Below are 12,460 nucleotides of genomic sequence, written 5' to 3'. Positions count from 1 at the left end.
TGCTTCAGCCATAGCATACATACACACACAGCTGCAGCCATAGCATACACACACGCACACACACACAGCTGCAGCCAAAGCATACACACACAGCCTGCTTCAGCCATAGCATACATACACACACAGCTGCAGCCATAGCATACACACACGCACACACACACACAGCTGCAGCCATAGCATACACACACACACACACTGACACAGCTGCAGCCATAGAACACTGAAGAAAAACACCACATCGAGGACTGAGGCTACTGCTACACTACTTATGTCTTCTCCTCCTCCTCCTCTATATTACACAGGATATCTTCATATTACACTGCTGCTCATATACAGTCATCCAGCATCCAGGGAGAGAACAGCACAGATCTCCCCCCACACAATGGACTCTTCCAGCTCAGAAACAAACTGCCAGATAGTGACCGACAACTTTTCCTCGACTCCCCCTTATGAAATAGGGACAGTGTCCTATTATAATGGTGCTCATAATATATATTGATGAGCAAAACTTATAAACATCATATCAAAACTTAATTTTAAATTGTTCTAAGATTTTTTTTAAAGCTGGAGTTGGAGTCGGTAAATTAGTTCCGACTCCGACTCCACAGCCCTGTGCAAAACTACAACTCCCAGCATACCTGGACATCCGTTGTGGTTTTGCAACAACAGAAAAGCCACTGGTTGGAGACGAAGTAAAACGTCACAGATCCAACACCTTGACACCATCCAAAATATATATCTCACACAGACCGATTGCATTATACTGTATTGCATTGTGGGAGATACAGCCTCAACGACCTAAGTGTATTATAGAATGCAACACTAAGTCTCCCGCAATGCACCAAAGCACAGGCAGGGGGCAGCAGAGAGCTAAGACGACCCCCGGCCAAAGCGACCGCAGCTTTGGATGTGACTGGAGTATAAGACCTAACGTCTTCTTTACCTGCAAACTGCTTGTGGTTGGCATAGTCCTGGGAGCAGGGCACGGGGTAGAAGGTGTGCTGAAGGGTCACCTGCTGGGACGCCAGAACTTCCATCACCTCTCCACCAGGGTAACCACAAAGAAGGAAAAGAACAAGGATGGCCACAACCGCCGCAAAGGCCCCCCAAACCAGAGGACTTCTCCATGTCCGCCCCGAAGCTCGGCTTCTCTTAAAGCTGCAAGTAAAAAAAAAAAAAAAAAAACACAGGAAAGGGGTCACTTTACCTCCTAGCAACCCCCCCCCCCATAACCCCCCTGTACACAACTCTCTCCTCACTCACTGTCACTTTCTCTGCATCACTAGTTCCCATCCTCATCTCCCCTGTCTGTGGCGGGCTCTGTTATGAGGGGCTGTGTGTGTAGCGGGCTCTGTTATGAGGGGCTGTGTGTGTAGCGGGCTCTGTTATGGGGGGCTGTGTGTGGTAGGCTCTGTTATGGGGGGCTGTGTGTGTGGTGGGCTCAGTTATGGGGGGCTGTGTGTGTGGCGGGCTCTGTTATGAAGGGCTGTGTGTGTGGCAGGCTCTGTTTGGGGGGCTGTGTGTGGTAGGCTCTGTTATGGGGGGCTGTGTGGGTCGGGCTCTGTTATGGGGGCTGTGTGTGTGGCAGGCTCTGTTATGGGGGGCTGTGTGTGTGGCAGGCTCTGTTATGGGGGGCTGTGTGTGTAGCGGGCTCTGTTATGAGGGGCTGTGTGTGTAGCGGGCTCTGTTATGAGGGGCTGTGTGTGTAGCGGGCTCTGTTATGGGGGGCTGTGTGTGTGGCAGGCTCTGTTATGGGGGGCTGTGTGTGGCGGGCTCTGTTATGGGGGGCTGTGTGTGGCAGGCTCTGTTATGGGGGGCTGTGTGTGTAGCGGGCTCTGTTATGAGGGGCTGTGTGTGGTAGGCTCTGTTATGGGGGGCTGTGTGTGTGTGGTAGGCTCTGTTATGGGGGGTTGTGTGTGTGGTGGGCTCAGTTATGGGGGGCTGTGTGTGTGGCGGGCTCTGTTATGAAGGGCTGTGTGTGTGGTGGGCTCTGTTATGGGGGGCTGTGTGTGTAGCGGGCTCTGTTATGGGGGGCTGTATGTGTGACATGCTCTGTTATAGGGGGCTGTGTGGGTCGGGCTCTGTTATGGGGGGCTGTGTGTGTAGCGGGCTCTGTTATGAGGGGCTGTGTGTGGCAGGCTCTGTTATGGGGGGCTGTGTGTGTAGCGGGCTCTGTTATGAGGGGCTGTGTGTGGTAGGCTCTGTTATGGGGGGCTGTGTGTGTGGCAGGCTCTGTTATGAGGGGCTGTGTGTGGTAGGCTCTGTTATGGGGGGCTGTGTGTGGTAGGCTCTGTTATGGGGGGCTGTGTGTGTGTGGTAGGCTCTGTTATGGGGGGTTGTGTGTGTGGTGGGCTCAGTTATGGGGGGCTGTGTGTGTAGCGGGCTCTGTTATGGGGGGCTGTGTGTGTGGTAGGCTCTGTTATGGGGGGTTGTGTGTGTGGTGGGCTCAGTTATGGGGGGTTGTGTGTGTGGCGGGCTCTGTTATGAAGGGCTGTGTGTGTGGTGGGCTCTGTTATGGGGGGCTGTGTGAGTAGCGGGCTCTGTTATGGGGGTCTGTATGTGTGACATGCTCTGTTATAGGGGGCTGTGTGTGTGGTAGGCTCAGTTATGGGGGGCTGTGTGTGTAGCGGGCTCTGTTATGAGGGGCTGTGTGTGGTAGGCTCTGTTATGGGGGCTGTGTGTGTGGTGGGCTCTGTTATGGGGGGTTGTGTGTGTAGCGGGCTCTGTTATGGGGGGCTGTATGTGTGACAGGCTCTGTTATGGGGGGCTGTGTGTAGCGGGCTCTGTTATGGGGGGCTGTGTGTGGCAGGATCTGTTATGGGGGGCTGTGTGTGGTAGGCTCTGTTATGGGGGGCTGTATGTGTGACAGGCTCTGTTATGAGGGGCTGTGTGTGGTAGGCTCTGTTATGGGGGGCTGTGTGTGTGTGGTAGGCTCTGTTATGGGGGCTGTGTGTGTGTGGCAGGCTCTATTATGGGGGGGCTGTGTGTGGCGGGCTCTGTTATGGGGGCTGTGTGTGTGTGGTAGGCTCTGTTATGGGGGGCTGTGTGTGACGGGCTCTGTTATGGGGGGCTGTGTGTGTGGCAGGCTCTGTTATGGGGGGCTGTGTGTGTGGCGGGCTCTGTTATGAAGGGCTGTGTGTGTGGCGGGCTCTGTTATGAAGGGCTGTGTGTGTGGCAGGCTCTGTTATGGGGGGCTGTGTGTGTGACAGGCTCTGTTATGGGGGTCAGTGTGGCGGGCTTTGTTATGGGGGGGCTGTGTGTGTGTGGCGGGCTCTGTTATGGGGGGCTGTGTGTGTGTGGCGGGCTCTGTTATGGGGGGCTGTGTGAAGCGGGCTATGTTATGGGGTGTGTGGCAGGCTCTGTTATGGGGGGCTGTGTGTAACGGGCTCTGTTATGGCGGGCTCTGTGTAGCGGGCTCTGTTATGGGGGGTTGTGTGTAGCGGGCTCTGTAATGGGGGGCTGTGTGTGTGGCAGGCTCTGTTATAGGGGGCTGTGAGTGTGTGTGTGGGTCGGGCTCTGTTATGGGGGCTGTGTGTATGGTAGGCTCTGTTATGGGGGGGCTGTGTGTGTGGCGGGCTCTGTTATGGGGGCTGTGTGTCAGGCTCGGCTGTGTGTAGCGGGCTCTATTATGGGGGGCTGTGTGTGGTAGGCTTTGTTATGGGGGGCTGTGTGTGTGGCAGGCTCTGTTATGGGGGGGCTGTGTGTGGCAGGCTCTGTTATGGGGGGCTGTGTGTGGTGGGCTCTGTTATGGGGGGCTGTGTGTGGCAGGCTCTGTTATGGGGGCTGTGTGTGGCAGGCTCTGTTATGGGGGGCTGTGTGTGGCAGGCTCTGTTATTTGAAGGGGGGGCAGTGTGTAGCGGGCTCTGTTATTTGGGGGGCTGTGTGTGACAGGCTCTGTTATTTGAGGGGGGCTGTGTGTAGCGGGCTCTGTTATTTGGGGGGCTGTGTGTGACAGGCTCTGTTATGGGGGGCCGTGTGTAGCGGGCTCGGTTATGGGGGGCTGTGTGTGGCGGGCTCTGTTATGGGGGGCTGTGTGTGTGGTGGGCTCTGTTATGGGGGGCTGTGTGTAGCGGCCTCTGTTATGGGGGGCTGTGTGTAGCGGCCTCTGTTATGGGGGGCTGTGTGTGTGACAGGCTCTGTTATGGGGGGCTGTGTGTAGCAGGCTCTGTTATGGGGGGCTGTGTTTGGCAGGCTCTGTTATGGGGGGCTGTGTGTGGCAGGCTCTGTTATGGGGGGCTGTGTGTGTGGCGGGCTCTGTTATGGGGGCTGTGTGTGTGGCGGGCTCTGTTATGGGGGGCTGTGAGTTTGTGTGGGTCGGGCTCTGTTATGGGGGGCTGTGAGTTTGTGTGGGTCGGGCTCTGTTATGGGGGGCTGTGAGTTTGTGTGGGTCGGGCTCTGTTATGGGGGGTTGTGTGTAGCGGGCTCTGTTATGGGGGGCTGTGTGTGGTAGGCTTTGTTATGGGGGGCTGTGTGTGTGGCGGGCTCTGTTATGGGGGGGCTGTGTGTGTGTGGCAGGCTCTGTTATGGGGGCTGTGTGTGTGGCAGGCTCTGTTATGGGGGGCTGTGTGTGGCAGGCTCTGTTATGGGGGGCTGTGTGTGGCAGGCTCTGTTATGGGGGGCTGTGTGTAGTAGGCTTTGTTATGGGGGGCTGTGTGTGTGGCAGGCTCTGTTATAGGGGGCTGTGTGTGGCAGGCTCTGTTATGGGGGGCTGTGTGGCAGGCTCTATTATGGGGGGGCTGTGTGTGGCAAGCTCTGTTATGGGGGGCTGTGTGTAGCGGGCTCTGTTATGGGGGGCTGTGTGTGGCGGGCTCTGTTATGGGGGGGCTGTGTGTGTGGCAGGCTCTGTGATGGGGGGCTGTGTGTGTGGCAGGCTCTGTTTTGGGGGTCTGTGTGTGGCGACTTTGTTATGGGGGGCTGTGTGTAGCGGCTCTGTTATTTGGGGGGCTGTGTGTGACAGGCTCTGTTATGGGGGATGTGTGTAGCAGGCTGTTATTTGGGGGGCTGTGTGTAGCGGCTCTGTTATTTGAGGGGGGGCTGTCTGTAGCGGGCTCTGTTATTTGAAGGGGGGGCAGTGTGTAGCGGGCTCTGTTATTTGGGGGGCTGTGTGTGACAGGCTGTTATTTGAGGGGGGCTGTGTGTAGCGGGCTCTGTTATTTGGGGGGCTGTGTGTGACAGGCTCTGTTATGGGGGGCCGTGTGTAGCGGGCTCTGTTATGGGGGGCTGTGTGTGGCAGGCTCTGTTATGGGGGGCTGTGTGTGTGGTGGGCTCTGTTATGGGGGGCTGTGTGTAGCGGCCTCTGTTATGGGGGGCTGTGTGTGTGACAGGCTCTGTTATGGGGGGCTGTGTGTGGCAGGCTCTGTTATGGGGGGCTGTGTTTGGCAGGCTCTGTTATGGGGGGCTGTGTGTGTGTGGCGGGCTCTGTTATGGGGGGCTGTGAGTTTGTGTGGGTCGGGCTCTGTTATGGGGGGCTGTGAGTTTGTGTGGGTCGGGCTCTGTTATGGGGGGTTGTGTGTAGCGGGCTCTGTTATGGGGGGCTGTGTGTGTGGCGGGCTCTGTTATGGGGGGGCTGTGAGTTTGTGTGGGTCAGGCTCTGTTATGGGGGGTTGTGTGTGTGGCAGGCTCTGTTATGGGGGGCTGTGTGTAGCGGGCTCTGTTATGGGGGCTGTGTGTGGCAGGCTCTGTTATGGGGGGCTGTGTGTGGCAGGCTCTGTTATGGGGGGCTGTGTGTGGCGGGCTCTGTTATGGGGGGCTGTGTGTGGTAGGCTCTGTTATGGGGGGCTGTGTGTGTGGCAGGCTCTGTTATGGGGGGCTGTGTGTGGCAGGCTCTGTTATGGGGGGCTGTGTGTGGCGGGCTCTGTTATGGGGGGTTGTGTGTGTGGCAGGCTCTGTTATAGGGGGCTGTGAGTGTGTGTGTGGGTCGGGCTCTGTTATGGGGGGTTGTGTGTGTGGCAGGCTCTGTTATGGGGGGCTGTGTGTGTAGCGGGCTCTGTTATGGGGGCTGTGTGTGGTAGGCTCTGTTATGGGGGGCTGTGTGTGTGGCAGGCTCTGTTATGGGGGGCTGTGTGTGTGTGGCAGGCTCTGTTATGGGGGGCTGTGTGTGGCAGGCTCTGTTATGGGGGGCTGTGTGTGGTAGGCTCTGTTATGGGGGGCTGTGTGTGTGGCAGGCTCTGTTATGGGGGGCTGTGTGTGTAGCGGGCTCTGTTATGAGGGGCTGTGTGTGGCAGGCTCTGTTATGGGGGGCTGTGTGTGTGGCAGGCTCTGTTATAGGGGGCTGTGTGTGGCAGGCTCTGTTATGGGGGGCTGTGTGTGGTGGGCTCTGATATGGGGGGCTGTTTGTGTGGCAGGCTCTGTTATAGGGGGCTGTGTGTGTGTGTGTGTGTGTGTGTGGCAGGCTCTGTTATGGGGGGCTGTGTGTGGCGGGCTCTGTTATGGGGGCTGTGTGTGTGGCAGGCTCTGTTATGGGGGGCTGTGTGTGGCAGGCTCTGTTATGGGGGCTGTGTGTGTGGCAGGCTCTGTTATAGGGGGCGGTGTGTGGCAGGCTCTGTTATAGGGGGCTGTGTGTGTGGCGGGCTCTGTTATTGGGGGCTGTGTGTGTGGCAGGCTCTGTTTTGGGGGTCTGTGTGTGGCGACTTTGTTATGGGGGTCTGTGTGTAGCGGCTCTGTTATTTGGGGGGCTGTGTGTGACAGGCTCTGTTATGGGGGATGTGTGTAGCAGGCTGTTATTTGGGGGGGCTGTGTTTAGCAGGCTCTGTTATTTGAGGGGGGCTGTCTGTAGCAGGCTCTGTTATTTGGGGGGCTGTGTGTGACAGGCTCTGTTATGGGGGGCTGTGTGTAGCGGGCTCTGTTATTTGAGGGGGGCTGTGTGTAGCGGGCTCTGTTATTTGAGGGGGGCTGTCTGTAGCGGGCTCTGTTATTTGGGGGGGCTGTGTGTGACAGGCTCTGTTATGGGGGGCTGTGTGTAGCGGGCTCTGTTATGGGGGGCTGTGTGTAGCGGGCTCTGTTATGGGGGGCTGTGTGTAGCGGGCACTGTTATGGGGGGGGGCTGTGTGTGGCAGGCTCTGTTATGGGGGGGCTGTGTGTGGCAGGCTCTGTTATTTGGGGGGCTGTGTGTGGTGGGCTCTGTTATGGGGGGCTTTGTGTGGCAGGCTCTGTTATTTGGGGGGCCGTGTGTGGCAGGCTCTGTAATGGATATGGCGATTGGCTTCCACTGTTCTGGGGGCACCATTGTGGCTGCCATTGTTATGAGGGCATCTCTGGATAATAGTGTGATGTTGGCATTCTCTGTGGCTGACACTATTATGTGATACTGGATTAGTATTATACTCTTGCTGAGACACAGTCTGTGTCTGGCACAGGGATGGTGGCACAGGCCTGGCACAGTAATGGAGGCATAATGTGGCACAGCTTATGACAGACTCTATGATTGGCACTGTTATGGGTGCACTATCTGGCTTATGCCCACACAATTCCATGTTCTCATTCAGTTTTATGCCCACATTCAGACCTAGACCCACATTCTCCTACGCTCCAATATACTCCAATATACATGCTTACACTCAGCCCAATGCTACCATACAGTCCTATATCCACATACAGTCCTATACCCACATACAGTCCTATATCCATATACAGTATATACCCATATACAGTCCAATCCACTCAGTCCTATCCTCACATACAGTCCTGTGCCCACATACACTAAATACCCACATACAGTATATACCCACATACAGTCCTGTGCCCACACAATGCCTATATACAGTACACTCCTATAGAGCCCTATACCCACATACAGTATATACCCACATACAGTCCTATACCCACATACAGTCCTGTGCCCACACAATGCCTATATACAGTACACTCCTATAGAGCCCTATACCCACATACAGTCCTCTGCCCACATACAGTCCTATACCCACATACAGTATATACCCACATACAGTCCTCTGCCCACATACAGTCCTATACCCACATACAGTATATACCCACATACAGTCCTCTGCCCACATACAGTATATACCCACATACAGTCCTCTGCCCACATACAGTATATACCCACATACAGTCCTCTGCCCACATACAGTATATACCCACATACAGTCCTATACCCACATACAGTATATACCCACATACAGTCCTCTGCCCACATACAGTCCTATACCCACATACAGTATATACCCACATACAGTCCTCTGCCCACATACAGTATATACCCACATACAGTCCTATACCCACATACAGTATATACCCACATACAGTCCTCTGCCCACATACAGTATATACCCACATACAGTCCTATACCCACATACAGTATATACCCACATACAGTCCTCTGCCCACATACAGTATATACCCACATACAGTCCTATACCCACATACAGTATATACCCACATACAGTATATACCCACATACAGTCCTATACCCACATACAGTATATACCCACATACAGTCCTATACCCACATACAGTATATACCCACATACAGTCCTATACCCACATACAGTATATACCCACATACAGTCCTCTGCCCACATACAGTCCTATACCCACATACAGTCCTATCCCCACATACAGTCCTCTGCCCACATACAGTCCTATACCCACATACAGTATATACCCACATACAGTATATACCCACATACAGTATATACCCACATACAGTCCTCTGCCCACATACAGTCCTATCCCCACATACAGTCCTATCCCCACATACAGTATATACCCACATACAGTCCTATCCCCACATACAGTCCTATCCCCACATACAGTCCTATCCCCACATACAGTATATACCCACATACAGTCCTATCCCCACATACAGTATATACCCACATACAGTCCTATCCCCACATACAGTCCTATCCCCACATACAGTATATACCCACATACAGTCCTATCCCCACATACAGTCCTATACCCACATACAGTATATACCCACATACAGTCCTATACCCACATACAGTCCTATACCCACATACAGTATATACCCACATACAGTATATACCCACATACAGTCCTATCCCCACATACAGTCCTATACCCACATACAGTCCTCTGCCCACATACAGTCCTATACCCACATACAGTCCTATACCCACATACAGTCCTATACCCACATACAGTCCTATACCCACATACAGTCCTATCCCCACATACAGTCCTATACCCACATACAGTATATACCCACATACAGTCCTATACCCACATACAGTATATACCCACATACAGTCCTCTGCCCACATACAGTATATACCCACATACAGTCCTCTGCCCACATACAGTATATACCCACATACAGTCCTATACCCACATACAGTCCTATACCCACATACAGTATATACCCACATACAGTCCTCTGCCCACATGCCCCCAGTCTTCCCCTCACCCGGCTCACCCAGCCTTCCCCCCCTGGGCCCCCCGGCCGGGCCCCGCCGTCTCCCCGTTCTCTCCGGTGACTCTCGGCCGCCGCCGGTGTTTCGTTGCCATAGTGAGCGGTGACTGCAGCTCGGCGCTCCGACGTGTAGGCTGCACATTGGCTGACACAGCGCCAGGCCGGAGCAATGGAGCCCAGAGCAGCCGGAGACATGGATGGGTGAGCGCTTCCCTGCTGCTAGCAGCCCCCTGTACTGCGCCCCCTGCCAGCACTACGAGGCCCAGCACGCCTAGCTGTCACCTCCCGGGGGACTACAACTACCAGCATGCCCAGCCATCACCTCCCGGGGGACTACAACTCCCAGCATGCCTTGCTGTCACCTCCCGGGGGACTACAACTCCCAGCATGCCCAGCCGTCACCTCCCGGGGGACTACAACTCCCAGCATGCTCAGCCGTCACCTCCCAGGGGACTACAACCCCCAGCATGCCTTGCTGTCACCTCCCTGGGGACTACAACTCCCAGCATGCCCAGCCGTCACCTCCCGGGGGACTGCAACTCCCAGCATGCTCAGCCGTCACCCCCCGGGGGACTACAACTCCCAGCATGCCCAGCCGTCACCTCCCGGGGGACTACAACTCCCAGCATGCCCAGTCGTCACCTCCCGGGGGACTAAAACTGCCAGCATGCTCAGCTGTCACCTCCCGGGGGACTACAACTCCCAGCATGCCCAGCCGTCGCCTCCCTGGGGACTACAACTCCCAGCATGCCCAGCCGTCACCTCCCGGGGGACTAGGACTGCCAGCATGCCTAGCTGTCACCTCCCAGGGGACTACAACTCCCAGCATGCTCAGCTGTCACCTCCCGGGGGACTAAAACTGCCAGCATGCTCAGCTGTCACCTCCCGGGGGACTACAACTCCCAGCATGCCCAGCCGTCACCTCCCGGGGGACTACAACTCCCAGCATGCCCAGCCGTCACCTCCCGGGGGACTAGGACTGCCAGCATGCCTAGCTGTCACCTCCCAGGGGACTACAACTCCCAGCATGCTCAGCTGTCACCTCCCAGGGGACTACAACTCCCAGCATGCCCAGCCGTCACCTCCAGGGGGACTACAACTCCCAGCATGCCCCGCCGTCAGGAAATGGTGTCAGGGCAGAGCTGTGCCCATCACTGGGGTATCTATGGGGGGCACATGGAGGGAAGGGACCCCTGTATGTAATAAGATATATAGACAACCCCTTTAAGCCGCACCTCGGGCCACTACGAATCTACAAACTGGGTCAGGGGTCAGGATCTATAAGGCGGTGATATCCCTTTAATAGTCATATCATTATCAAACAAAGAAACTTCAACTTTCTAATATACTTTGTGCTTCTCTTCCCATTTCAAGAGCTCTGCTTGCTGTCAGGACATGGAAATCCTCTGTACACCCAGATTCCAATAACCTATACTGTACACCTCTCAGCTAAGGGTTTTGTTATAGTTGTAACAGCCTCCTGTCCTGAGTATACAATCTGTATCTGTATACAATCAGTTTGTCCGTTCACTGACAGCAAGCAAAGATCTTACACACAAATGGTTACAGTCCATGGGAAATCACCAATATCCACCAGTATGGGCCATGAGTAATAAATCCTGTTATTCTGTCACTGCAGGAAACACTGCGACTCCAGCAATGGCAGACGTACCCCCGAGGGAAGAGCGAGCGCGAACATGATCCTGGTTCATCTAGATCTGAAAGGAGCGCCCCCTAAAGTCTCCTATCTGGCTGAGGTAACAAGTATAGTCTATTACCTCTAGTGCTTCTCAACCTCTGGCCCTTCAGCTGTTGCAAAACTACAACTCCCATCATGCACTGACAGCCTTTGGCTGTCAGTGCATGATGGGAGTTGTGGTTTTTCAAAAATAAATGCCAGATTATCAGATTTTCTAGACTATGAGATGTCAGGTTTATGAAATTTCATGTAAATGTTTTTATCTGAGTTTGAATCTAGATCAACTAAAAGACAAGTGAAATGATTTCTGAAAGAGAGCGGAAGATATTTCTGAGTTTCTTATGTATCAGTAACTTTTTCTTTCTAGGTTTTTCCGCTTTTTTCTGCCCTAGGAGCAACTGGGCTGCTGATAGAATATGAGGACACCTTCCCGTACTGCGAAGAGCTTCTCCCATTGCGGGCGAATCACGCCTACAGGTGGTCACAGATCCCATATTATCCATTCTGTATACACAGCAAAAACATAACAACTTCCATTTGTGCCCCGCATTTACAAGAATATAACTACTATAATACTGCTCCTATATACAGGACTATAACTACTATAATACTGCTTCTATATACAAGAATATAACTACTATAATACTGTCCCCTATATACAGGAATATAACTACTATAATACTGTCCCCTATATACAGGACTATAACTACTATAATACTGCTTCTATATACAAGAATATAACTACTATAATACTGTCCCCTATATACAGGAATATAACTACTATAATACTGCTTCTATATACAAGAATATAACTACTATAATACTGTCCCCTATATACAGGAATATAACTACTATAATACTGCTCCTATATACAGGAATATAACTACTATAATACTGCTCCTATATACAGGAATATAACTACTATAATACTGCTCCTATATACAGGACTATAACTACTATAATACTGCTCCTATATACAAGAATATAACTACTATAATACTGCTCCTATATACAGGAATATAACTACTATAATACTGCTCCTATATACAAGAATATAGCTACTATAATACTGCTCCTATATACAGGAATATAACTACTATAATACTGCTCCTATATACAATAATATATCTACTATAATACTGCCCCCTATATACAAGAATATAACTACTATAATACTGCTCCTATATACAGGAATAGAACTACTATAATACTGCTCCTATATACAGGAATATAACTACTATAATACTGCCCCCTATATACAGGAATATAACTACTATAGTACTGCTCCTATATACAAGAATATAACTACTATAATACTGCCTCTATATACAGGAATATAACTACTATAATACTGCCCCCTGTATACA

The 12,460-nt window shown here is 52.8% G+C and overlaps 2 protein-coding genes across 4 annotated transcripts in view; one reads left to right on the top strand and one right to left on the bottom strand.

The window, feature by feature from the left end:
• Nucleotides 1-9,572, bottom strand: part of OGFOD3 (2-oxoglutarate and iron dependent oxygenase domain containing 3) — a 74,105-nt gene extending 64,533 nt beyond the window's left edge. Inside the window, exons 1-2 of the mRNA XM_069952120.1 lie at nt 9,398-9,572; nt 944-1,158 (exon numbers count right to left, since the gene is read on the bottom strand). Coding sequence (XP_069808221.1) covers nt 944-1,158; nt 9,398-9,489 — 307 coding nt within the window. The 5' untranslated portion in view covers nt 9,490-9,572. The remainder of the gene's footprint in view (nt 1-943; nt 1,159-9,397) is intronic.
• HEXD (hexosaminidase D) overlaps nt 1-12,460 on the top strand; it is a 112,563-nt gene that overhangs the window by 86,550 nt on the left and 13,553 nt on the right. Inside the window, exons 1-3 of one of the 3 annotated variants that reach the window (XM_069952118.1) lie at nt 9,488-9,595; nt 11,034-11,151; nt 11,461-11,570. In XM_069952118.1, coding sequence (XP_069808219.1) covers nt 9,564-9,595; nt 11,034-11,151; nt 11,461-11,570 — 260 coding nt within the window. In that variant the 5' untranslated portion in view covers nt 9,488-9,563. Of the gene's footprint in view, nt 1-9,487; nt 9,596-10,446; nt 10,554-11,033; nt 11,152-11,460; nt 11,571-12,460 lie in introns of those variants that run through there. The other 2 variants (XM_069952117.1, XM_069952119.1) reach the window with 2 other exon arrangements.

The sequence above is a fragment of the Dendropsophus ebraccatus genome, chromosome 14, assembly GCF_027789765.1.
Source record: "Dendropsophus ebraccatus isolate aDenEbr1 chromosome 14, aDenEbr1.pat, whole genome shotgun sequence".
Taxonomy (NCBI): Eukaryota; Metazoa; Chordata; class Amphibia; order Anura; family Hylidae; genus Dendropsophus; species Dendropsophus ebraccatus.
Note: the sequence above shows the minus strand (reverse complement) of the source record. Positions and strands in the feature narration are given on the sequence as shown.